This window comes from Sus scrofa, chromosome 16, assembly GCF_054392235.1.
Source record: "Sus scrofa isolate SSC_HxYL_T2T_F1_AM1 chromosome 16, Sscrofa_HxYL_maternal_Yorkshire_Landrace_v2.0, whole genome shotgun sequence".
NCBI classification, from domain to species: Eukaryota; Metazoa; Chordata; class Mammalia; order Artiodactyla; family Suidae; genus Sus; species Sus scrofa.
In genome coordinates, this window is record NC_139398.1 from 81,556,210 (window position 1) to 81,581,066 (window position 24,857).

General features: G+C 45.7%; 1 protein-coding gene across 4 annotated transcripts in view; it reads right to left on the bottom strand.

The window, feature by feature from the left end:
* Positions 1 to 24,857, bottom strand: part of GRIA1 (glutamate ionotropic receptor AMPA type subunit 1) — a 323,898-nt gene that overhangs the window by 95,933 nt on the left and 203,108 nt on the right. For 3 of the 4 annotated variants that reach the window (XM_085001892.1, XM_021077008.2, XM_021077009.2), the window contains 4 exons: positions 24,443 to 24,610; positions 15,861 to 15,965; positions 3,562 to 3,672; positions 2,662 to 2,868 (listed from right to left, as the gene is read on the bottom strand). In XM_085001892.1, the coding sequence (XP_084858018.1) occupies positions 2,662 to 2,868; positions 3,562 to 3,672; positions 15,861 to 15,965; positions 24,443 to 24,610 (591 nt within the window). Of the gene's footprint in view, positions 1 to 894; positions 2,869 to 3,561; positions 3,673 to 15,860; positions 15,966 to 24,442; positions 24,611 to 24,857 lie in introns of all 4 variants that reach the window. The other variant, XR_014830984.1, reaches the window with a different exon arrangement.

The following is a 24,857-nucleotide window of genomic DNA, read 5'->3' on the forward strand; positions in this document are numbered from 1 at the left end:
CCCTGGGAGGAGGTCAGTGGCTTTCAGGAATCATGTAGCCAGTAAGCTGGCAGAATTAAAATTCAAGCCCAGGTATTTGTCTCCAGAGTTCACTCTCTTTCTGCTTCTCTAAGACCAAGGAAAAGTAAGAACATCACTGCAAATCAGGCACAAAGCTGTACCCGTTCAAGAAGCAGAAACTTCATTTGCAGCCTGTGGCATCTGAGCATCCAGACACTGTTGCTCTTCTCACCACTTGCCAATACTGGCCTTAGAGTCCAGTGCTTGGATGGTGTGATTTCTACAGAGGCGTCCCAGCATGCTGTAGAAGAGCTGGGGCTGCATGTCCCAACTCTCCAGCATGTCCTTTGCCGAACTGCCTAATCTCCTTGGGCTTCAGTGTCCTCATCCATAACATGTGGAAAATAACCATATCCACCTTCTGGGGCTGTTCTGAGAAGTAAGCAAAAGATGTGGGTAATATATTTAGCACAGCGCCTGGATATACTACATGCTGAGATGCTACTATTACCTTTGTTGATAGAGGTAAGAGGGAGCAAAAGGAAGATGAGAGAGACCCTGATTGACTTGGCTTATTTAAAAGGAACAGAAAGAAGAAGTTTGGAGGCTTACAAATGATTTTTTTCTGACCTTGCTGTTGGTTTGTGGTTGAGAGATGCTTCGCTAAACCCCTCTTTTACTTCTCTGGGCAGCAGAAAAGCCAAACTGAAACACAGCCCCCCTTCTCAACTCACTAACCCTCTTCCCAGGTCATCAGGAGAGGACATGCCTTTGGGTTCATCATGGAGTCTTCATAGCATAGTTTTTACTGGGCAAAAGGACAGGACTGGTGGAGGGGAGAGGATGGGGAAGGGCTGGCAGCTGAGGCAACTGGAAGCAACTCTGGTTTATCACTAGTGACCCATGACTGATGACTGGCTACTGGGGGTGGGGTTGCACTCAGGATAATCATACTGTTATTCTGCCTAGATCACAGGACTTTTACTAAAGGAACTGTATTACATGGGGTGAAGGTGACGATGAATGCTGGTGGAGGTGAAAAGTTCACAGCAGTTTCTATGGGAATGACCTTAAGAGCTTGGTGGAGGTTCCCATGGAAACCAGCCTCCAGATGCAGCATTAACCATCTAGACCTCTATCTTTCATCAATGAAGCTTTCCAAAATGAGAAGCAGTCAAGGAGGACAAAGGGTAGAAACACAGCCCCCCTTCTCAACGCATTAACCCTCTTCCCAGGTCATCTCAGAACCCACCTTCCTAGAAAAGGATTTTCTTTATTTCATCTCTTTCTTCTTTGAATTCCCTTTGCATGGCTCTTGGAGCTATCATGAATCCTATTGCCTTGAGACAATGAGATTTTAAAAGCTCCTAAAAGGTTGCTTCATCCTGACCAGAACTCAACATCAACCAGGGGCTTGGCATATACTTTCACTTAAAGACCCAGCCTGGAGTCTTCAATTTCTTGCACATGATAGCAGGATTCTTCTTCCATTGCCCTTTGCTTTCCTATACTCAAGTAACTTCCTGATCTTTCAGTGCCCACTGAACTAATCCACACCCTTTCCCTTGTCATTTGTTACTCACACTTACCCCTGACTGCTTAATCCAAGCCCTCTACAGAAATGATCAGTGTTTTCTCTTTCTTCTTTCACACTTATTTCCATCACTGTTCCATAGTTTATACTATAGAAATTCCTGGGCTGTCTTCCTCTCTATTTGAATATGGCAACTTTTTAAGTCCCATAGCCTTCTTGAGAGATAGGCAAACTCATGCCAGCCTTTTGCCTGAACCCCAATGCTCTGCTATTTTCCATACTCTCCCATGGTCTTTACCCCACAAAATGTTAAGATCCTGTGGACGGGAGAGGGATTAGATCTTCTGCTTTTCAACGGTTCCTTAAATACTTTAAACAATTCAGGGAATTCAGTGTCTTCTCCAAAATGCTTTAGTTTATTGAAGATTTCATAGCCATCGTGCATGGTCTTATTTCACATATGGTGAATGGCGTAGACCAATTCCCGTTCACAGAGAACCCTTATATAAGGCAGGGTAAGCCATACAAGAGGTGGAAACTAAATTCTACAGGGAAGCCAAGAGCAGTTAAAAGGGAGAGCTCCTACCTGTCAGGGAGAGAAAGAAGTTACACCTTGGAAAAAGCATCTGATGCAGGCTTGGGGGGAAGGGTAGGATTTTAGAGGTGTAGAGTGGAAAGGGGTACTCTAGAAAACAGAGTGACCCTGGGTGGTTTGGCAGAAGTGGAAGGTGCTGGAGAGGGAAAGGGACTGGAATGTTTGGTTGTATCCAGGGTGTAACCAACACCAGGACAGAAATTCATATTGAGGAAGCCATAAACGACCAAGCAGGGAAGAGACAACTCAGTGGTTGCCTCAGGGAAATTAATCTTGAAGCTAAACCATCACCTCTGTTGGGTGATGATCAACTGAAGTCACAAGACTGAGCTGAGTTTAGCTGAAGGAGATGAGACCAGGAACTTGAACAAAAATTGTCTTAAGACACTGGATTTTGGACTCCTCATCTTTTTAGCAGGAAAAATCCTGAATTATGGGGTCCAATAGGCATCTATCAACAGGGCCAGCCAACCACCCAATGATTTCCTATCAGACCTCTGCCTCCAGTTTCCCACCCTGTGGGGGAACTTACTCCATAGACCAGCTCTCCCACCATGCCATTCCAAGCCTTTGTGTCAGGGTCACGGGCTCCATATTTTCCATCGCTGACAATCTCAAGACGATAGGAGTAGCCCACGTGCTTGGCAATCTCTGCTGCCAGCTCCACACAGTAGCCCTCATAACGGTCATTGCCTTCAAACTGGTTGGCATTCTTCTTGAGCATCACGTAAGGATCTTCCTGGTGGAGAAATGGGAGATGGAGAATGTGGTATCTGGGTTCACTCTTGGGTAGGGAGGCCTTCAGTAGGGCAGAGGATGATGTCTCCCACACTGGCTATCTTTGGGGAAGTCTCTCTAGCCACTGAATTTACTTCCTGCATCTCTGCTCCCCCTCCTCCATTACAAAACTTGGATTAAGGAAGCAAGCTGTTAAAATAAGAAGGTTTCACTGAGACGTGGTGTATAGCATTTCAAGTTCTGTTCCAGGAGCACTTATAGTTTTTGAAGGTATCTCTGGGGGCGCTCTCTTGGGGAAACAGACCCTGAACAGTCTCTGGTTTTCTCAGAATCAAGCACTGAAGATCACAGAAGCTTCACTCATACCCACTTTAGGTGCTGAACTTTAGGAGACTTTCTTTGAAAATGGCTTCTACTGAGGAAGAGTAGAGTCAGAACCACTGCAATTTAGTCTCACCCTTATGTTTTATCTATGGGACCACTGTGGCCCAAAGGAGGACTTATCCAAGGGCGCAAAGTGAAATCAGGGCAGAGTCAGAGAGCAAAAGCACCTTGGATTTTCAGGATATTCCTTTTCCTACTCTCTCTTTCTGCCTATCACATAGTTTTGGCAAGAAGAATGGCCAGCTTTCCCTCCTGGGGTAGCCTTTGTGTTGGTCTGGCTCACATCCCTCCACAAAGACCGAGTACTCACTAGGATGGTAGTGACAATGTACGTTCTATTCTGGACGCTTGAATTATCCCCCCCAGCTTGAGCATCTGTGGCTGCAGGGACAAACTTATCATCTTCATTCCAGTAACCGATCTGTTAACGAGAGCAAGGTGGTGACATAACGTTAGTCAGGCTCCTCGGGAATGGACCCTTTGCCCCCTCCCTGCCCCCCAGCCAACACCAGACGGGAAGTCAAGGAGCTGAGCATCACACCAGCAGCACTGGACACACCGGGCTCGAAAGTCTTAGTAGATGAAAAACAACAAGAAACAAGATGCTCTTCACGTCCAGTCCTCCCAGCCCCACCCCCATGGAAATCCTCACCAGGATGGGTAAGCCTCTTCTCAGGGGTGAGGGTTTAACTGTTTATGCAGCTAAACTGTTTTGCACAGTGCAAGTCAGAGCATGGAGAGTTAATTCCCCGTGGTTGTTCCAAAGGCCAGACCCTCCTTTTTCCCAAGCCTACTAACCCTTTTCTTGTTGAGCTCACTCTGTAGTTCTAATCATATGATTTAAACCTTACATGATTTTTGCTGTATTTTTCTATCTAGATTTAACTTTCTAGGGGATGATTATTTTATCCCCTTATTTCTTTATTTCTCTCATTTCCAATTTTTAATCTATTATAATACTGAGCAGAGTTGTCCCTACAATTACTGGTTGACAGCATTTAAAAATTTTCTTTTATTAAATTGTTTCTTTTTGTCTTTTTAGGGCAGCACCTGCAGCATATGGAGGTTCCCAGGCTAGGGGTCGAATCAGAGCTGTAGCCACTGGCCTATGATACAGCTCACGGCAACGCCAGATCCTTAACCCATCGAGTGGGGCCAGGGATAGAACCTGCATCCTTATGGATACTAGTTGGGTTCGTTAATCGCTGAGCCATGACTGGAACTCCAATAGCATTTAAAAAAAATTAGTGGGTTTTTAAAAAAAATTTCTTTTTTTAATGTGATTTTTATTTTTTCCACTATAGTACTTTTACCACGTTCTGTCAGTTGTTACTGTACAGCAAAGTGACCCAGAGTAGTTTACTTATACTGCCCCATTTGCCAGGGTCTTTCAGCAAATATTTGTTGAATCCCTACTGTGTGTAAGGCTCTGAGCTAAAACATCGGTGTTGTTGTGTGGCAGGGTTGAGAGAGACATAAGGAAGTCTCAGAGAGGGTCCTCATTCTGGGAATCCCTCCAGCTGCTTGGGAAGACATGACACACACACAGGCTCGTGGCCCAGAAGTGACAAGTGAGTGGCTCATGTGGCTGGGGCCTAAGAAGTTCGGAGAAGCAGAAGCCAACTATGGGAACCTATGACGGGAAAAAGGCAACAGGAGGAGGCAAGGATTGAGTCATGAGGGAAAGACAGGTTGACCTGTCAGGTCAGAGAGAAGGGGAGCCAAGATGTGAAGGCGGGAATCTGCCCAGATATGTAAGTTCAGTGGGTGGAGAATGGGGTTGGCCCAGAAGGGCCATGGGCATTTGGGTCTGGGTAGCATAGGGATTCAAAGGCTAGGCTAAGTGGTCTAGACTTTATCCCAAAGGCAACGGGGAGTCATGGAAGGTTTGGGAAGAGCTAGCATGTGTGCACATGCACACACACACACACACACACACACACACACACACACACACACACCTATCTCTATCTCTGTCTCTATATAACTTCAGACCGTAATGTTTTCTCCTGGTGGTTATTCCCCTGACTGTGGTTGTAAAGGGCAAGCCCCAGCATATGGAGGTTCTGAAATGCACATGCAGGACGGGCAGGTCTCCTAAGAGCCAGAACTCAGCTCAGGTTCACAAAATCCAAGGCACATGCCCATGGTCCACTCAAATGTCACTTTCATCTTGATGTCTTTTCCACTTCCCACAGTTAGAAACCAGCAATTCTCCCTGCCATCAAAAACAATAATAATAATTGCTAACACGGATCATGTTCTTGCTCGGTCAGAGGCCAGGTTTGAGAGTTTTTGTGTTGTTACGCATTGTTTAGGCAAGTTTGTTAACTTTGCACAGTGATGGTGGTGATGCAGCAAAGTGGCTGAATTCAGCCTGGAACCCTGGCCATCTGTCTCCAGGGACAGCTTTTCACCGTGACGCTGTTCTATCAGAGAGAGGATTCTGCCCTGGGCTGGAAAAGATGTTAGTTAACAGTTGCTGAGTGCATTTGTATTTTAGGCACTCTTCTAAGTGCTTTTTAGGTTTTAAATTCTTTCCTTCTTACAAACCCCTATGAAGTGGGTAATTATCATTCCCATTTTCAATGTAAAGGAACTGAGACATGGGGAAGTGGAGTGGCTTTCCCCGGGCTGTGCAAGAGGGGCGTGGATCCGGGACTGACTGCAGGGCTGTGCCCTTGGCACTCTGCTAGGCTGCCAGCCAGTCCTGAGTACTTGTGTTGGTTCCCACTGTGCTCTCCCTGCTGGCACGTCTGTCCCCATCTTCCCACGGGTCTGCGGGCTCCTGGACGAAGCTGGAGGTCTGTTCATTCTAGGACCCCTTTATTCGGGCTGCAGATTGTTCCACAGAAAAGCAGCTCAGGAAACATCGTTGAGAGAATGAATGTGTCCAACCTGGAGACAGTGGCCCCTGTTACTAAGATAGTTCAGAGCGGGGCCGCGGGGTGTCAGTGGGGGCTGTCTCTCAGGACACTTGGTCAAGATTTGCCAGCATGAAAACCTGTGTACCATATTGCCTGTAGGGGGCATTTTCAAAGTCAGGCTGGAAGGCGACATTTCACTCTAGTCATGTAAGAACCAGAAGCTGAGATTTCCAGAATATCAGAGCTGGAAGAGGCCTGAAGAATCCTTTCTTCCACCTCCTTCCTTTGACACAGAGGGAAACGGAGGCTCAGAGAGCGGGACACAGGCAGTCCCACCTCCCCCATTGTGCTGGGTCAGTGCTCTGTGGACCCTTGGGCATCTGTGGAGCCCCTTTGCCATTTTCAAGGGAGGAGGGTGAGGGGTCAGAGGAGAGGTAGGAGCTCTGGGTTCCCCACCCTTGATTCAACAGTTTTTTGTTTGTTTTGCTTTTTAGGGCTGCACCTGTGGCATATGGAGGTTCCCAGGCTAGGCATTGAATGGGAGCGGAAGCTGCTGGCCTATGCCACGGCCACAGCAACACCAGTTCCGAGCCATGTCTGAGACCTACATCATAGCTCATGGCAACCCCAGATCCCCAACCCACTGAGCTAGGCCTGGGATCGAACCTGCATCCTCATGGATCCTAGTCAGATTCATTTCTGCTGCACCACAATGGGAACACCTCAACAGTCAACTTTGCTTTTAATCTATTTCACATATTGAGATTCCCCTTAAGAGTTCATTTTTAGAAGGGACCCTGTGGCTGAAAAATAAATGTTTAAAATCATTATTGTAATATACCATGATGCAAGTTAAAAAAAATCATTTCCAAAGTACTTTCCTAACCCTTACCACTTTTGCTCTTCACACTAGGCAAATAGCACAGACAGGCTTAGGATTATTTTGTCTGTTTTACAGATGAGCAAACTGAGGCTCAGGGAGGTCAGATGATCTAATTTATATTATGCAGATTATATAGCAGATTAGTGGCAAGGCATAGGAGCGAGGTCATGGACCTCAAGGTCAAATCATTTATATAATCAGTACAAACTTAGGAGATGATCTGGCAAATTGTCATTTTTCCCCCATACATGATGCTAGAGTGTTTTCATGCCCTTCCCTTTTCCTTCCTCCTCCTTTTTCTTCCTTTCCTCCCTCCTTTCTTCCTTCTCCTCTCTTCACAATTAGTCACGGTTTTAGTTGTTCCTTCTTACACTATACGACCATCAATATCAAGGAAATTGCCTCCTTTGACATGCACCAAGTTCTTAAAAATCTATTGTGTTTTCATAGATTTTTTTTTTGGCTGCACCTGTGGCAGATGGAGGTTCCCAGGCGAGGGGTTAAATTGGTGCTGTAGCTGCTGGCCTACACCATAGTCATAACAGTGTGGGATCTGAGCCACATCTGCAACCTACACCACAGCTTTTGGCAATGCTGGATCCTTAGCCCACTGAGCAAGGCCGGGGATTGAACCTGCATCCTCATGGATGCTAGTCAGATTTGTTTCCGCTGAGCCACGATGGGAACTCCTTCATAGGTACTGTTCTAAAAAGTGGGAGCTTGATGGTCCAGAGATGGGTATCTGGCACATACATACATGGTTTAAAAGGCAGATTTCCTCATTACTAACTATATGACCTTGGGCCAGTTACTTGACCTTAATGGGTTTCATTTCCTGCTCTGCAGAATGGATACAACAGTACCTGTCTCACTGGGCTGCTGTGAGAACCAAATGGGTTAATGCAGGGACAACAATAAGCATAGTGCATAGTTCATATTAAGTTGTCAGTAAACTGAAAAATGATATTCAGCAGAGTAATGCTAAGTTGAAAGCTAACAGGCTTCTACACTGCAACGCATTTCAGTTTCAATTTGCTATAGAACATTGTCAACCTCCAAAAAAAGTATATATTATGGAGCATTTCTCAAACCCATTTGACAATGTAACCTCCATCACATGCAGAATGTCCTAGGATAAGTGGTGCAAAAACGACAAATACCGCTCTAAAATCTCAAGTTATTTTGATAAAAGAGAGGGAGAAAAACAAGATCAATTGGTCCAGATCACATTTATATGGCTTAGAAAGAGACTTTAATTTTGAAGAATAGCGATCCTTCAGAGCTAGTATCATAGCACTAATGTTAAATTGGTATCTATAAAAAATATTGTCTAGTGTGGCTTATATCAAAAGCTAGAGGAATAGTTAAGTGTCGTAAACAGGTTTATTTTATTCCTAACCCGTTGGTAGGGAAATAAAACGATATAGCCAATCAGAAGAGCAGGGTGATGCCAAAACCCAGCTTGCAACTTAGAAGTCAGCAGGCTGAAAAGTCTGGTTCCACATTCTGATGAAAAGAAAGATGGTAAAGATTTTTGAAGACACACAGCCCTTCTGAGATGAGAGCATGCATTTCTCCTTCTTAGAGAAATGGGTTGGATTATTATACAGCACTTTGATTCTTTCCTAAGGTTATGCAGGAACTTTGATCCTATCTGAGAGTAAATCAGAGCTAGGGGTTTGGTCAAAATTTGAGCCCACCACTCAGGAGAGGATAAAAAAATTCCGACAGTGAGAGGTCTTCTCCTGGGGCCAGTTATATTTTTTGATCTCCTGTTTTCAATCTACCTCTGAAGATTCTTTGGATATAGGAAATGAGTCTGGATGATAGATTAGATTTTCTTTCAGTAAGCAAAGTCTCAAAAGGAGAGGTTCATACAACAGTAAATTCCATGAATCTACCTTGCCCAGGCATCAAATCAAATGAACACATTTGCAGATCTATGCTGCCTCTGAAGCCACAACCCCTGACTTCCAAAAATGAGATCCATTATAATACATTTTTTCAAAGGAAGTCACCTATAGTAGCAAAGACAACCTGCTAATCACCAAGGGTTCTTGTTCACCTTCCATAGCATACAGGTATGGTGAGAGTAGCTACCTGGAGAGCAGTTGTATTCCCCAGCCCACTGTATGCCTAGGTGGGCCAGGTGATTATGTTGGCCAAGGGGATACTGCAGAAGTGATGCACAGCTCCCTGAGCCCGACTCTCCAGTGCTGCTCCTACTATCTTTTACCTTCTGCTGCTAGCTGATGTTGACAGCCAGGGAGACCCAGACAGACTGTGGAGCTTCTATAAGCCCAAGTCTTAACCAGAGCCCTCAGTCCCCAAACTGGTTACTAGGTGAACAAAGAAGTTTATCTGTTACTGCACCAAGGGTTATCTTAACTAACACACTTAAAGAATTTGAACTTTAGAAGTTTATGTGTGACTTTATGTGAGTTCTGTTTGAGGTTTATTTCAATAAATTTGCCAGCATATTTTTTTTTCTTGCTTGCTGGTTGATCTATGGAAATATGGGCCAGAGTAGTATGTTCCTGGGTTGCCCAGCAACATTCAATATGCTGCCCACTCATTCAATGAACAACTACTTGGAGTTCCCATCGTGGCTCAGCAGAAACGAATCTGACTAGCATCCACGATGATGCAGGTTTGATCCCTGGCCTTACTCAGTGGGTTATGGATCCGACATTGCCGTGAGCTGTGGTGCAGGCTGCAGATGAGGATCCTGAGTTGCTGTGGCTGTGGTGTAGGCCAGCAGCTACAGCTTCAAATCGACCCCTAACATGCGCTCCTCCATGTGCTGCATGTGTGGCCCTAAAAAGATTTTTTTTTTTTAAAGAACAACCACTTACTTGCATGTGCTCGCTATGAGTCAGTATACTGGAGGCAGTAAGAATATAACAGATAACACAACTATGTTTCTGTTTTAGAGAGCTGACATTTTAGTGGCAAGGAGGTAGAGAAAAGGGGAAGAAAGACAGTACATATCTGGACCAGGGGTCATCAAACTTTATCTTTAAAGAGCCAGACAGTAAATATATTAGGCTTTGTGGATCCTACAGTCTCTGTAGCCACTACACACCTCTGTTGTTATAGTGCAGAAGCAGCCATAGACAATCTCTAAACAAATGAGTTTGTATTCCAACAAAACTTTACTCACAGACACTGAAATTTTAACTTCATGTGATTTTCACATATCGTGAAGTCACCATCTTTTGATTTATTTCAACCATTTAAAAATGTAAAAATCATTAGCTCATGGGCTGTGCAAAAAGAGACATTTGGCTGAATTTGGCCTGTAGGCTGAAGTTTGCCAACCCTAATCTAAATCAATAAACCAGCAAGCTCATATCAGAAGGGTAAGCACACGAAGAAAACAGATAGAGAATATGGAATTGTGCTGGGTGGACGGGGGCTTGGTGAGGGATGGCCTCTACAAAGTGACTTAACACGGGCCAGGACGTGAATGATAAGGATGGACACAAGCACATGAAGTTGCAGTGACGGGGAATGCCAGGTAAAGAAACCAAAGGGGCCAGGGTAGCTATGGAGTAGGGAGCTAGAGAAAGAGGAACGAGGGCTGATGTCAGAGGGATGTGGCATCTGGGGTTCTGAAGGCCAAGGTAAGGAGTTAATATTACATTTTACCTGCAGTCAGAGGCCAGTCAAAAGCTTTAATCAGAGATGCAATACAACCTGATATATATTTGAAAATTATTATCCCAGCTGTTGTGTTAGAACAATGGCCTTATAGAGAGGCAAGAACATGGACAGCAGGATTAATGACCTGCAAGGAGGCTCATGAGTGAGTGCAGGCAGGTGTAGAGACAGGAGGTAGATGGGTTCCAGGCTAGGAGTTTACAACTAGCCTCCTGTTCATATTTTTTGAGGCAGGAGACAGGTAGGCTCCAGGATAGACATTTACAATCAGCCACCTGCTCATATTTCGAGACAGAAGTAACAATAGGAACAAGGTAAATAACTAGACTTTGTCTTCTATGGACCCTTTAAACAATGGTAATGGCAGGGGGAGAGAGGGGCTAAGCCCTCCATGGACAAAAGATCAAGGGGTCACATACTTCCCATCCTTGGGGTCAGGGAGACCCCAGCTACACACATGCAGAAAGACTCCCCCAAGGTCAGAAAGGGAGGGGCACCAGGCCTTAATAAGTCCTGCTAACCTACCTATAGGCCTTTGCTCTGGAATCCATCTTGGCTGGAATCCATATGCACATGCATTTTGGGCACGGCCCTGAGTCCAGTCCGGTGTGAGAGATAAAACAAATAATTGGCCAGAAGAAAATAAGGACCTGGAAGAACTGCCCCTACAGAAGTGACTGAAATCTCCCCTTTGGCAGGCTTCCCAATAGTGAGGGGATCCACGCTCCGCTCAGAGTGTGCTTTTTTGCCTCTAAACTGCTTCCCCATGTGCTCTCCCACATGTGCTGTGCCCCTGATGATAAACCTTGTACCTGTTCATACAGTTTTGCCTCCTTGAAATATCCTTGCTTTTGATGGGGGCAAGAACCAGGGAAGCTTTTCTTTCAGCCTTCTAGCCCTGGTGGTCTAGTGGCTAGGGACCTAGATTTCACCCAGGCTGCCCAGGTTCAATTCCTGAGCAGGGAATTCAGATCTTGCTTCCAGCCATGGCTTACTGCTGTCTCTCTGAGAACAGCGTGGCAGGCGGCTTGGACTCTGGGCATAACAGTGGAAGTGGAGAGAAGTGCTTGGATTGAAGCTCTGTCTTAGAGCTGCTACAAGATTCAGTATGCCCAAAGTTGTACAGAAAGGATTTAAAGGACATCTAGACTGGAGGGCTGTGAATTCTTTAGGAATTTAAACTACTTTTGATATCAGGAGGACTTTGTGTCACTTTCTTTCCAGCTTAGTTTTTCCAGTTATACTTGGGTCAAAACTGGGGACAGGGCAGGGGACTCAAATTAAGTTAAAATGAGACTTGGCCATTTCAAGTTCAAAATAAGCTATTGGACCAATGGCGATGGGCAAAGCCCGTTAAATCAGCAATGCTGGTCTCTTGATGAAAGATCTTCCAAAATTTTCCCTACACATCTCTCTCGGCAGCCTTCTATTGGAGTCTGTAAATGCTAGTTGAATCTGACAGTGTATTTTATGTGGATAAAGTCAGCACCCCACGGTCAAGCAGAATCTCTGAATGGGATTTCCTGAGGATATAGCTTTAGTGGAGCCATTGCCCATTCTGGCATCTGAAACTCCTAAGCATACGATGGATGCATGTTTACAGCACACACATTTCAATAGGATGTCAAATTGGACCTAGATACCTAGAGGGGGTGCTGGCAGATCCATGGTCAGGAAATGTGCCTAAAGATCAGGAGAGTATCCCCAAGGCCCCCAGTCACGAAGCAACAGGTTCTCTTTGTTGGATGCAGCAGGTGAGGCCATGAAACCAGCACAATGAGGTCAACTGTGAATCTGAGAAATTACTTTGTTAAGAGGCTGATTGAGTAAAAGGCCTGAAGCCACAAATGCAGAGGAATTGATTTTCGGAAAGTCAGATTCCCTGTAAACAAAGGATGCTTAAGCCCACATTCTAAGGAAGGATTTAGTTGTTGGAATGTAAGTTGAAAAACAGCTGTGAGATCTGAAAAATAAAGCACAACCATTTGCTTGTGGATTTTTAAGGTTACTCTGTTCTTTCTGTTTGCTGATTTATCTATTCCATGGGCTTGCACAGCCTGACTCACTCAAACTCACCACTGACATAAAAATCCTGTGGCCTAAAGAAGGCATTTGAAACAAACAAACAAAAAATGAAACAAAACATGGGCTGGATGTGCACTACAAGCTGGAGGCTCCTTTTGGGAATTCCTTGCTATAGGCAAGGGGGAAGCAGATATTTCATTCAATGCTGACAGCAACTTTGTGAGGTCAAGGGCATTATTCCTCTTTTGCCCCTTTCGGAGATGATATAACTGAGGTCCAGGGAGGATAAATGAGCTCAAGGTCATATGCTTAATAAAGAGTAAGGCAGAAACTTAATTCCAGGTGTGTCTCTAAAGCCCAAGCTTGTAACCATCCTGCCAGTGTTTTTCACCAAGCCACTATGAGCACCATGAGTCCCGCAGGCTGGGGATAAAGAGCATAAGCAGAGCTGTTCAGGAGAACCTGCTGGATGATGGAAATGACCCACATCTGTGCTGTCTGGCATGGCAGCCACTAGTCACCCTGTGACTGTGGAGCACTTGGCATGTGGCTAGTGCAGCGGAAGGAATGCCTTTTAAATGTCCATTACTTAGAATTAAATTTAAATAGCCATCCAAGGCTAGTGGCAACCGTATTTAACAGTGCAGGCATAGAGAACCAGTTTGAGAGATTAAGACTTGGTTGGTCTTCAATGCACCAGGCCCGGTCCTCAGAACTTCTGCACTCATTGGATCATTTAATCCTGTCATTAAATTCTCCATGAGCCTGTGAGGTCAGAATTGCTATGGTGACCCCCAATTAAACTCAAAGAATCTGATTTCCTTGTGCAGAATAACAGACTGGTAAGTGGTGATTCCAGGATTCAGTCCCAGAACTTCAGAGCTAAGACTTGGATCCAGGACACACTCCTAGCTTTACAGCATGTATGCAATGCCTCTTACCCATTACGCTGTGCCACCTCGAGGAAGTAGGAATGTGATGAAGGCCACAGACAGTAAAATAGAGGCTGCCACGGGGCATTTCAAAGAGCCCAGGGAAGGCTTCCCTAGGGAGAGACATTTACTCTGAGTGCTGCAGGCTGCAGAGGAACTGGCCAAGCCAAAGGAGGGGAAGGGGTAGAGGGTCATTCCCAGGCAGTAGGAGCACATTTGAGGGCTGGAGGTGAGAAAGAGCATGGCATATTCTGGGGTGTGACAGTCAGTTGGAATGACTGGGTGTAAAGAAGAAGGAAGTGTCAATGGGTCGAGGCCAGAGAAATTGGCAGAGGCCAGAGCACACAGAGTCTGGTAGAATTCTGCTTGTTTTTTCCAAGGATTTGAATGTTGTTCTAAGATTGTTAATATGTAAATACGGTCTATATTACAAATATATGTGCAAACTATTTTTCACCCGTACTTCTGTATGGAAAGTGGAGTGGACATGAACAAGTGTAGACTAGGAGAAGATGGTTAACTCCATCAATAATAAACATTCTCATACTTACTTTGCTATCTCTCAGGAATAACAGTGGCATTCTAGTTTATAAAAAATTTTTTAACCACTGTAATTTTTAAAATGAAAGTATGGTTGAATTACAATGTTTCAGATGTAAAGATTCAGTTACATATATATGTGTATACATATATTATACATATATACATACATATATTCTTTTTTAGATTCTCTCCATTATAGGTTATTACAAAATATTGAAACTAGTTTTCTGTGCTACAGTAGGTCTTTGTTGTTTATCTATTTTGTATACAGTAGTGTGCATCTGTTAATCCCAAATTCCCAATTTATCCTTCCCCCTGCTTCCCCCTTTGCTAATCATAAGTTTGTTTTCTACATCTGTGAGTCTATTTCTGCTTTGTAAATAAGTTCATTTGTATCATCTTTTAGATTCCATATAAAAGTGGTATCATTTAGTATTTGTCTTTCTCTGTCTGTCTTCACTTGGTATGAGAATCTCTAGTTCCATCCATGTTACTACAAATGGCATTTCATTTTTTATGACTAAGTAATATTCCATTGTGTAGATGTACCACATCTTATTTATCCATTCCTCTGTCAATGGACATTTAGGTTGTTTCCATGTCTTGACTATTATAATAGTATTGCCATGAATATAGGGGGGCATGTATCTTTTTTTATTTTCAGGGCCACACCCAGTATATGGAAATTCCCAGGCTAGGGGTTAAATTGGAGCTACAGCTGCTGGCCTACACCACAGCCACAGCAACACAGGACCCCAGCCTCGTCTGCAACCTATACCATGGCTCACAGAAACACTGGATCCCTGACCCACTGAGTGAGACCAGGATTGGAACCCTATCCTCATGGATACTAATTGGATTCATTTCTGCTGTGCCACAATGGGAACTCCGCCATGTATCTTTTCTAATTGTAGTTTTCTCTGGATATATGCCCAGGAGTGGAATTGCCGTATCATATGGCAACTCTCATTTTAGATTTTTTCTTTCCTTCCTTCCTTCCTTCCTTCCTTCCTTCCTTCCTTCCTTCCTTCCTTTTTCTTTCTAGGGCTTTGCCTGAAGCCTATGGAAGTTCCCAAGCTAGGGCTCAAATCAGATCTGCAGCTGCTGAACTACCCCCAGCCACAGCAATGTCGGATCTGAGCCATGTCTACGACCTACACCATAGCTCAGGGCAATGCTGGATCCTTAACCCGCTGAGTGAGGCCAGGAGTGGAACCTGCATTCTCATGGATTAATCAGGTTCTTAACATGCTGCTCCGCAGTGGAACTGCCTTGTTTTAGTTTTTTAGAGAATCTCTATACCATTCTCCATAGTGGCTGCACCAATTTACATTCCCACCAACAATATAGGAAGTTTCCCTTATCCCATCAGTGGCATTTTATACACATCTAATACTTGGTATTATCAGAGTACTTTCCCATCCCCTGGATCTTCACAAGCACGCTAAGACAAAGGTAGACGTTTTTTTTAAATCTCCATTTTGCAGAGGAGTCAATGTATTCTCAGAGGAAGGAACCGATTTTCCCAAAGTTCCAGCTGGTAAGTAGCAGAGCTGAGGCTAGAATCCTCATCTCTAAGGATGCATCTCCTCTAGGGATCCAGTCCAGGAAAGTGGGCTCCCACGGCCCTCAGCCTTGGCCCGATTCTCTGCTCAACCCTGTCCTCCTTGAGGAAGGGAGGCAAAGGGACCTTTACCTTTCGGATGCCGTCATGCTTCATTTCGATCACGTGGAGGGTGTAGTTGGTCCGGCGTCCTTTCTCATTAAATTGCACATTTCCTGTCAAGCCTTCAAAACGCACCTGGAAAATAAAGCCAGGTGGTGAGCAGTGAACTCAGAAGTTGCACTTCATGTTTGCTTTTTCTTTTTTTTTTTATTATTTTCCCACTGTACAGCAAGGGGGTCAGGTCATCCTTAGGTGTATACATTGCAGTTACAGTTTTTTCCCCCACCCTTTCTTCTGTTGCGACATGAGTATCTAGACATAGTTCTCAATGCTATTCAGCAGGATCTCCTTATAAATCTATTCTAGGTTGTGTCTGATAAGCCCAAGCTCCCGTCCCTCCCACTCCCTCCCCCTCCCATCAGGCAGCCACAAGTCTCTTCTCCAAGTCCATGATTTTCTTTTCTGAGGAGATGTTCATTTGTGCTGGATATTAGATGCCAGTTATAAGTGATATCCAGAGCCTTAGAAACTTACCTGGCATGAAGTCTAGGAGTAGCATGAATATTAAACATCTCTCTACTCCCTTGTCTATAGCAGGCATTGATTGCTCTTAGAGCACAGTTTTCTTTCCTACTAAACTGAGATTTATCCTGAAAACTTTTCCATTCATTGTTTTAGGCAAACAATGACAAGGATCAAAGTGGGTCCTAATAGGAAATCTAGGTGCCATCCCCAGTCAGACTCCCCCATCAGCCCCACTCCTGCAAGCACCACCACCACCATCATGGGCACCATCACATCTTCGGATGTGGAAACTGAAGGAGGTCCACAAAGGAAGGGACTGGTGCACCATCCCTGAAAGGTCAGAAGAAGACTTAGGACCGGGAGCTGGCCTTGGGCTATGCCTCAGTATAGTTTGTTAGTTCCTTTGTGAGAGCAGGGAATAAAATACTTGGGAGTATAAAGACCTAGAATTGGGAGGCCTGGATTTTAATCACAGCTTTCCTCTGAAAAGCCAAGCGACTAGGTGATTTGCTTCTCTAGCGTCCAAAATTTCTGCCCCATCTACGTTACATGACACAGTAAATGTGAAAGTGCTGTGCAAAAGTTAAAGCACCTGAGGAGACCCTTTGTGATAAGACCAGAGCATGTAGGGCTTTACACAGGCCTATGATGGTTAAAACAAGATTTGTACTGGAACCCTTCTCCCAAATATGCTACATGGGAGTTCTACCTGCAAGCTCATGTTAAAGGCCCATGTGGTCAACACAGGGGATCAAAGATCTTTGGGACCAAGCCTACTGCTCTGGAGGTGACCAATAAAATTGGCCCACCCTCAAATTAGGGATGAGTCTAGCTGTGTATCATCTGCTCAGGTACAAGAAATCACATTCTCCAATGACATATCACCTGTCCTCAGATTAGTCTGGCCTAAGGCCAGTACAATGGCTCTCTACTTCTAACCAGTGTGACCCTGGCCCTGTAACTCAGCATTGTTTATTTTCCCTCTCTTCAAGCAGCTTGAAAGAAGCCTTGGCATTCACCTGTGGCACAGCAGGTTAAGGATCTGACATTGTCACTGTAGTGGCTTGGGTCACTGCTGTGGCTCGAGTTCAATCCCTGGCCCACCAAAAAAAAAAAAAAAAAAAAAGAAAGAAAGAAAGAAATGAAGCCTTGCAGGGTTTTATCTTTTTCTGACCAGACCCTCTGCCTTTAGAAGGTATAAGAATAGTTGGAGTGTGTGTTGATTTGAGGATTTGAGGGTGTTGGGAGGGGAGAGGGAGAGGGAGGAAAAGACAGAGAGAGGGAAAGGAAGAAAGGAAGGAATAGAGAGAGAAAGAAGGGAAGGAAGGAAGAAAAGGAAAGAAAGACAGGAAGGAAGAAAGCAAGCCTGTGTTCCCTCAGGCTGACCCTCCGATCACCTCCTGGTCCTGGCCTCAAGTCTCAGTGGGGAGGACACGACAGGCCCAGAGCACGGAACACTTACACCACAGACTCTTCACTCTCTCAGATGAAATCTGGGCAAGTTCTCACTCTGGAAAAGTCTAGGCTGGCTTTGCTTTTCAAAGAGAGAGAAAAGCAGAGAGCCAGCTGCAAGGAATAAGATGAGAGCAATTGCAGTCAGTCGGCACCTGTGCCACCTTCTCACCCTGGTCTCCTCCTGTCCATCTCTAGCTTCACATTTCTTGAGGTCCACAATAGGGTTGCTACACGCCAGCTTACGTGACTCATTTGGAAAAACAGGCTGGGAGAGGTGTGCAGATGACTGGCTGGCTGACTGATCTGCCCAGACAGAAAGGAGTGTCATTAATGATTCAGATGGGCATCTCCTTTTTGGCCCTGGTCTCAGGTATCATACTTATCATCATATTCATATGTCAAATTGCACAATGTCCCTAGGACTCAGTTTCCCTTTTTTTTTTTTTTTTTTTTTTTTTTTTTTTTTAGGGCTGCACCCGTGGCATATAGAGGTTCCCTGGCTGGGGGTCTATTCAGAGGTGCATCTGCTAGCCTACACCACAGCCACAGCGATGCTGAATCCAAGCCATGTCTGTGACCTACACCAGAGGTCACGGCAACACTCGATCCTCAACCCACTGAACGAGGCCAGGGATTGAACTTGAATTCTCATGGATAGTAGCTGGATTCGTTTCGGCTGCACCACAATGGGAACTCCAAATGAGGTATTTTTTGATCAATGCTTGCCCCTATGGTGAGTATTCAACGAAGTCCAGCGTTGTTTTTACTGTAACCAATAGTGTCATTAATACGCCGATGATTTTACAAGTGTTGACGAAGCCTGTCCACACATATTCTTCATCTCCTTTCATAGGAACCCCCGGGGAGAGGCCGGTTAGAGATCAGAATCTTCACTCATGTGGGAGAAACCCAAGACTTAGGACTTACATGTGTCTGAGGCAGGCCTGAAAACCAGAGCTTCTAAGAGCGTCCGGTTACATCGCTTAATAGACCAAGTGGCCTCTCAAACAGAGGATGACGCTACTGTCCTGAAGCTCGGAGAGGCTACCCAGAAATATGCAAAGCCGTGCGTTCTACTTGCCTCCCACTGCCTCCCACTCTCACAGCTGGACATCTCCCAGGCTGTGCTCTGTTGATGCCTAATTATGGGACCGTGTGTAAATAACTACACTTATCTGTTTCTTGATCTCCTCTTCAGAGAACTGAAGGGCTTAGCATGTTGTCTGGGACATCAGTGTTCAAGACATAGTGTCTTTCACTTAAGTGATGGTGAAGGTGGTGATGAAGATAAGGACGGCCACTGCTACCAGGCTATGTATGGTCAGAGGTAAGGAAAATAAGTTGTAACACGGAGGCCTGGGGTCTGAGAAGTCATTATCTCAGAGTAGGGGACTCTTTCAGCAGAAATGAGGGTCTTCTCACGGTCATTTTCACAAGCCCTTCCAAAAAAAATCAGTAGTGGCAAAATTCCTGTGACCCTTGCATTGTCACAATGTGATCACAAGAAGGTGCTTATTTGATGCTCACAGAAACCCAGTGAGTAGCAAGAACAGATGTTATTTCGCTCCAATTTACAGACAGGATTATTGAGACCCAGAACCTAACACTTGGGTTCAGGATTCACAGTAAATCATGAATGGCCTGGAATAGCTGAAGGCTCTTACCTTTTTAGTTGGAGAAGCCAAGATTCACACACATTGAGATAAAGCAAAGTACGGGCAAGAGGGTGTCCCAGAATTACCCTTCGGTGATGCCAGAACGAGGGGCAGTCAAGAGCATGGATTAGCCCCAAACCATTTAAGCAGTCAGAGGAATAAGCTTCTCAGAGGCATATGCTTTGGGCACGTGTGGAAACTGCTGTCCTGTGCAGCAGAACTGGGCCTCTGAGCCCTCACTCCCCACCTGCAGCCCCATTTTGGCATGGCTGGGGTCACACTGAGGGAAATCTGGAGTTTCCCCTTAGTTCCTGCCACCTGAAACTCTCATCACTTACCTGGCACCTGGGGACTCCCCTCTGTGAATGATGGAGGATTAACTTTGGATATTCTGTAAATGGTATTGGGTGCCAGCTCAGAGTCTGCACCTGTGAGATGCTGAAGCATAACTTGTCTTTCCTGCTTGGTGCCGGGAGAGGGCTGGTTAGTGTTTCTACCACTTGAGCCACTAACACTGTGGACTCCTCCACCCCCATCCCTGGGTCAGGCATTGGAGATGCTCTGTACCCAGGGCTTCCACAGCCTGTTTGTGGCTGCCTTGAGGTGGACCTCTTCTTTTGGCCTCTCATCCTAATATTCCCTGGGTGGGAAGTCAGAGCCTGTGGACTAGGTCCCAGATGACCCCATTCTGGTTATTCTAGCCAGGGCAAGTCTCAGGACTCCTCTGAGCTTCCACTGTTTCACCTGAACAACGGGAATAATCCTCCTCCAACTATCTCATGCAGTTGCCCCGAAGTGCAAAGACGCTGTTATATTATTTTTTTTTTCAAAAATTTAAGCCTTGAGACAAGCCAGTAAGGGAGGCAGTGCTAAGAGGATTATATCCATTTAAGAGATGAGGAAGTTAATGCCAGAACTGTTGAGCAATTAACCAGATTCCCCAGATAGTGCTTAGTAAAGCCACAGTGAGAACCCAGCTCTTTGCCTAACTCACTAATAGCCAAGGACGATGCCCACACGTCCTCATTTGTACCTTCACTCTAGTCTCCTGTTGGGTATCTCTATATCCTCACCTAGATCCTCCCAAACCCGAATCACTCTTTGTTCAAGTTCACCCCTCCTTTAAGACACACGTGACCACCCATCTCCGTTTGCTTGGGATCGTCCCAGTTTACATTTCTTATTCTGGAATAACTGGTAGCAGCTCTCCCTTTCACTCTTAAGTGTCCCAGTTTGGATGACAAATTATAGGGTCACCCTACATAAAGCCCCAGTCCCATTCCTGTAGGAAGCCTGGCCAATGCCCACACTCCTCAGTCATGGCATTCTTTTCCGACCATCCACTGCACCGGGAGCCTGGCTATGTTATTCAGCCCTAATCCACACCTTTATGGCAATTATTCTCAGGAGCTTGTCTTTCCTTCAAAACTGGGTCTTGAGTCCCGAAATGTATGAACTGTATCTTACAGCCATTCTACCCACACCTCCCCAGACCTCATCTAGTGAAGTGCCACGTAAACCTTCACTTTGATATGTGCGGTCCTTGGCTGGCAAATTGCAAACACAAAGGGTAAGAGGGCTAATCATGGTTCAGAGCAGGGATTCTTCAGCTGAGGTCCTTGGTTGGGCTCCCAGAAGTGTCTATGGTCTATCTGACTTCTGGGCATTGAAAAATAGGTGTGTGCATGTGTTCTGGGAAAAAACGTACAAAGATGTTTTTTGGTTTTTTTTTTTCCCCCCTATCATATCAAGGGAACTATGACCTCCCCAAATGCTAAAAGCCTGGCATAGGGGCTGGATGTTTTCTGCCAGCTGGAAGCTGACTTAGGGGTACCCTAAGTCTCCTCCTTCCTAGAGTGCTGAGGGCTTCCAGGATGTGGTCTCATTAATATTATGAATGGCTTCTTGGATGTCAGGCAGGGGGCCGGCAGGGAGCTGATTAGCTTCACTCTGGAGCTGGGGAAATTATAGCAAGGTGGGGGGGCAAGGTACACAGATATTAGCCAGGGCCATGTGCTGTTGCTGGCTGGGCCATAGCTCTTGTGTATCTCACCTGCTGGCATAGGCCTTCAAGCCTTCAGAGCAGAGCAGTTACGGATGCAATGAGGTAGCAAGGAGATGTGGTTGGAGTCCCACTCTTACCACTAACTAGCTGTATAATTTGGGAACATTTTGAAACATCTCTGGATCTATAAAGCACAAATAGTAAAACCAGCTACCTCAGAGAGTTATGTTGAGGATTCAGTGAGGTCACATGTGGAAAACAGGTTCAGAACCTCGTGCATAGTAAGCCCTGAACAGATCATAGCTGGAGTTACCATTATCTTTAGGATAATGTGCTTATTCCTCCTGGCCTAACTCACAGATACCCCGGCTCAACCACAAGCTGAACCAAAGGTCCCTCCCCATGGGTGACCCATAGTTTGGGGGTCAGGGCAGAAGAGATTCCAAGGACCAAATATTACTGGGATTTATCCAGTTTACGGTAGACACACGCCTGCTTCCTCATGGCATGGCTATTTTAAAAGTTGGGCCTAGAGGGTGAAATGGCTGGAAAGTGGCCATGACTTGTGTGGAAGGCCTCGGAGCTCAGTATTCCCAAGCAAAGGGCTCTGGGATCATAGGACAGGTCTGGGACAGGAGGAGGAGCCCTGGATGGGAGTCTGGTCCAGCATCTGCTGTTCAGCGGTTGTGCGATGCTGGGTGAGTCACTGCCCACTCTGGGTGGGCTGTTTCATCTCTAATATAGGGGAAAATGTGAGTTGTAACCTTTAAGGTCTGTTTCAGCAATATATGTTTTGTGATTCAGGGCAACTAACAACGATTTGAAAATAATTGGTTTGTACAGCTGATCCTAAGATCAGAATGTTGGTTCTATTTTTTTTTTTTTTTTTTTTGGTTTGGTGGCTAGTTGTTCCTGCATCTAAGAGAGACTAAGGGAGACTAAGGGAGTTTCTTGAGGAGAGGTCTTGCCTTCTCCTGTTGTCCCCAGAGCTCGGCCCCAGGCCAGAGCACACAGTAGGCTCTCAGGGGAAACAGGCTGGTACATACATGTCTTGACTCAAGACTACAGAGGAGACCACTATTTTTTGACTAAGGCGACTACCTCCTTGCAAAGCCCATTGAAGGCAGAAGAAGAACAAGGAGGAGGATGTTACAACTAGAAAGACGTGAGTTAGACCTTAAAGAAAAAAAAATGGAAGCTTAGAATTTTTAGAGCTAGTTGAGACCCAGAAGTTGTCTCTCTCACTGCCTCACTGTCATGAATGAGGAAAGGGGAGGGTGTAGGAGATCTGAATGAGTATTTCAAGGTCACCCAGAGACTAATGGGCACAGCTGGACTTGAAACCTGGCTCTGCTGTTTTAGAGCTCTCTTGCCACCCGTGCCATCTCTAGGCTTTATCAACTGTCACGATGGTGTCAGAATACCCTTCCAGGGGCGTCCTTAGGTTGGGAGACGTAAGGGAGCTGGAAGGGTTGTGAAGCTGAGGGCAAGGCCCTAGGATCTTCTGAAATCAGCTTCATATTGCAAACAGAATCTGTCTTGACTGTAGAGTCTCGAAGAGCATTTTAAATAGGCCAAAAGGCAGGTACTACACCTACAGTAATCATCCAGAAGCTTGGCGGGGGAGGGGGGTGTCTGCTCTTTCTGCCTAGTGATTCAGGGACACCCCGCACAGAGACGGGGGAGAACAGAAAGGGATGCGGGCGGACCCCTGAGTCTGATCCTCCTATGGTTGCAGGGCAGCTGCTTCACTTCATTCCAAAGGACAGACTATGAATTCTCCTCCAGATAAAGGCACTTCGTCGAAGCTGAAGAACAGCTGGTGATGTACCTTTTTTGTCTCTCCAGGTTGTGAGAATTGCTAGAGCTGTGCCCAAGTGGTTGGAAAACAAATGGGAAGAGTTGGCTATTTTGCTCTCCATTTTTCCCTCATTCAGATACACTCCTCTCCTCCCCTGAGAGGCCAAATTCACCTTCTGTTGAATGTAGTCTTAAAAGTAGCCGGTCTTATCTAGCCAGCTCTTGGGTGGGAGGGCAGATCCTGAGGGTCACTGACACTGAAGTACCTTGCTGTTGTTGGCTTGCTTTGACATTTCTTTGCAGGGAGCACTGCCTCTTTCTATAGTCCCCCTTGGAAATACAGCCTCTCTATCAAGAGGCATCAGAGGCATCCTATGGTGCTCTCTGTCAAGAGTTCGAGAACCACAGCCTGGGCTCAAGGTGCTTCTAGAAACTTCTAGAGACTTCTAGGAACTCAGAGAATGATAAAGCTGAGAGCAAGTCCTCAGAATCTTTTAAACCAGGGAAGTTAAATATGTGGCCCATGTGAACCTCTGCTCATCTTACTTCCACAGAAGACACATCATTGATTGAATACTTATACTCCCCCCTCCTGAATCTGGGTTCAGGCTCAGAAGCCTTTGCACAGGCAAGTGATTGGAGGGGCCCGACCATTTTCTATTCCCGTTCTTTACCTATTCTTAAGTGCAAACAGATTGATAACTGCTATATTGAGAAGCAAGAAAATAGAATCAGGAGTACTGAGAAACATTTTGAGGGTCCTATCATGAGATGCTCAAAGAGAGCAAAGGTAATGAAGAAATCCCAAAAATTAGGTCAAGTGGGGAGAGTCTCCAAGAGACTGCTAAAATGCTTTTATTTCATCTTGGTGTAGCTTAACCCCTTTCCAAATACAGAATCACTGGCTTCCCCTTTTAGCATAACCCCTAAGCAGAAAACAGAGGTTCTGGGATAACAGAAGCGACTCTTCCATACTATAGGGTTTTTTGTTTGTTTTTCAAATTTCTCTGTGACCTTCCATGTATGCCAAGTGCCACAAACACAATGCAGTGGCGGTCCAAACTTCAGGCGCGCTCTACTTTTCCCTTTAAATAGTCACGTCCCACCTGAAACTGATGCTGGAATCCCCTGCGAAACTCCCCATAAGAGGGGGCAGCCATTGCCCGTCTCACCTGCTGCAGTGCTCTCTGGATGTCGATGCCCTGGCCCCAGGGCACGGCGGGGTTAGCTAGGCAGTCCCCGGCATTCCCCCGGCGGGAGATATCGATTCTCTGCCTCCGCAGGCTCTGGAAAGCCTCCGCCATCACCTTCACCCCATCGTAGGTGAGCGCAGAGGTGTACTGGTGGGAGGAACAGAGAGAGTTCGGTGTCACAGAAAACCGACAGGGAGCCTGGTGGGAGTGGTATCTGGGAGTCAGCTTCCTGGTGATGGGGAGAAGGACGGTGGTGAGCCAGGGATGGGGAGTGGGGTAGGGGTAGGGGAGTAGCGGGGTGGGGGTGCCGGGGGTGGAGCAGCGGGGAGCCAGGAAAGCGCCTGTCTCTTCTATGGGGGCTGCTGCTCAGCCTCTATTAACCAGGGCTGCCCTC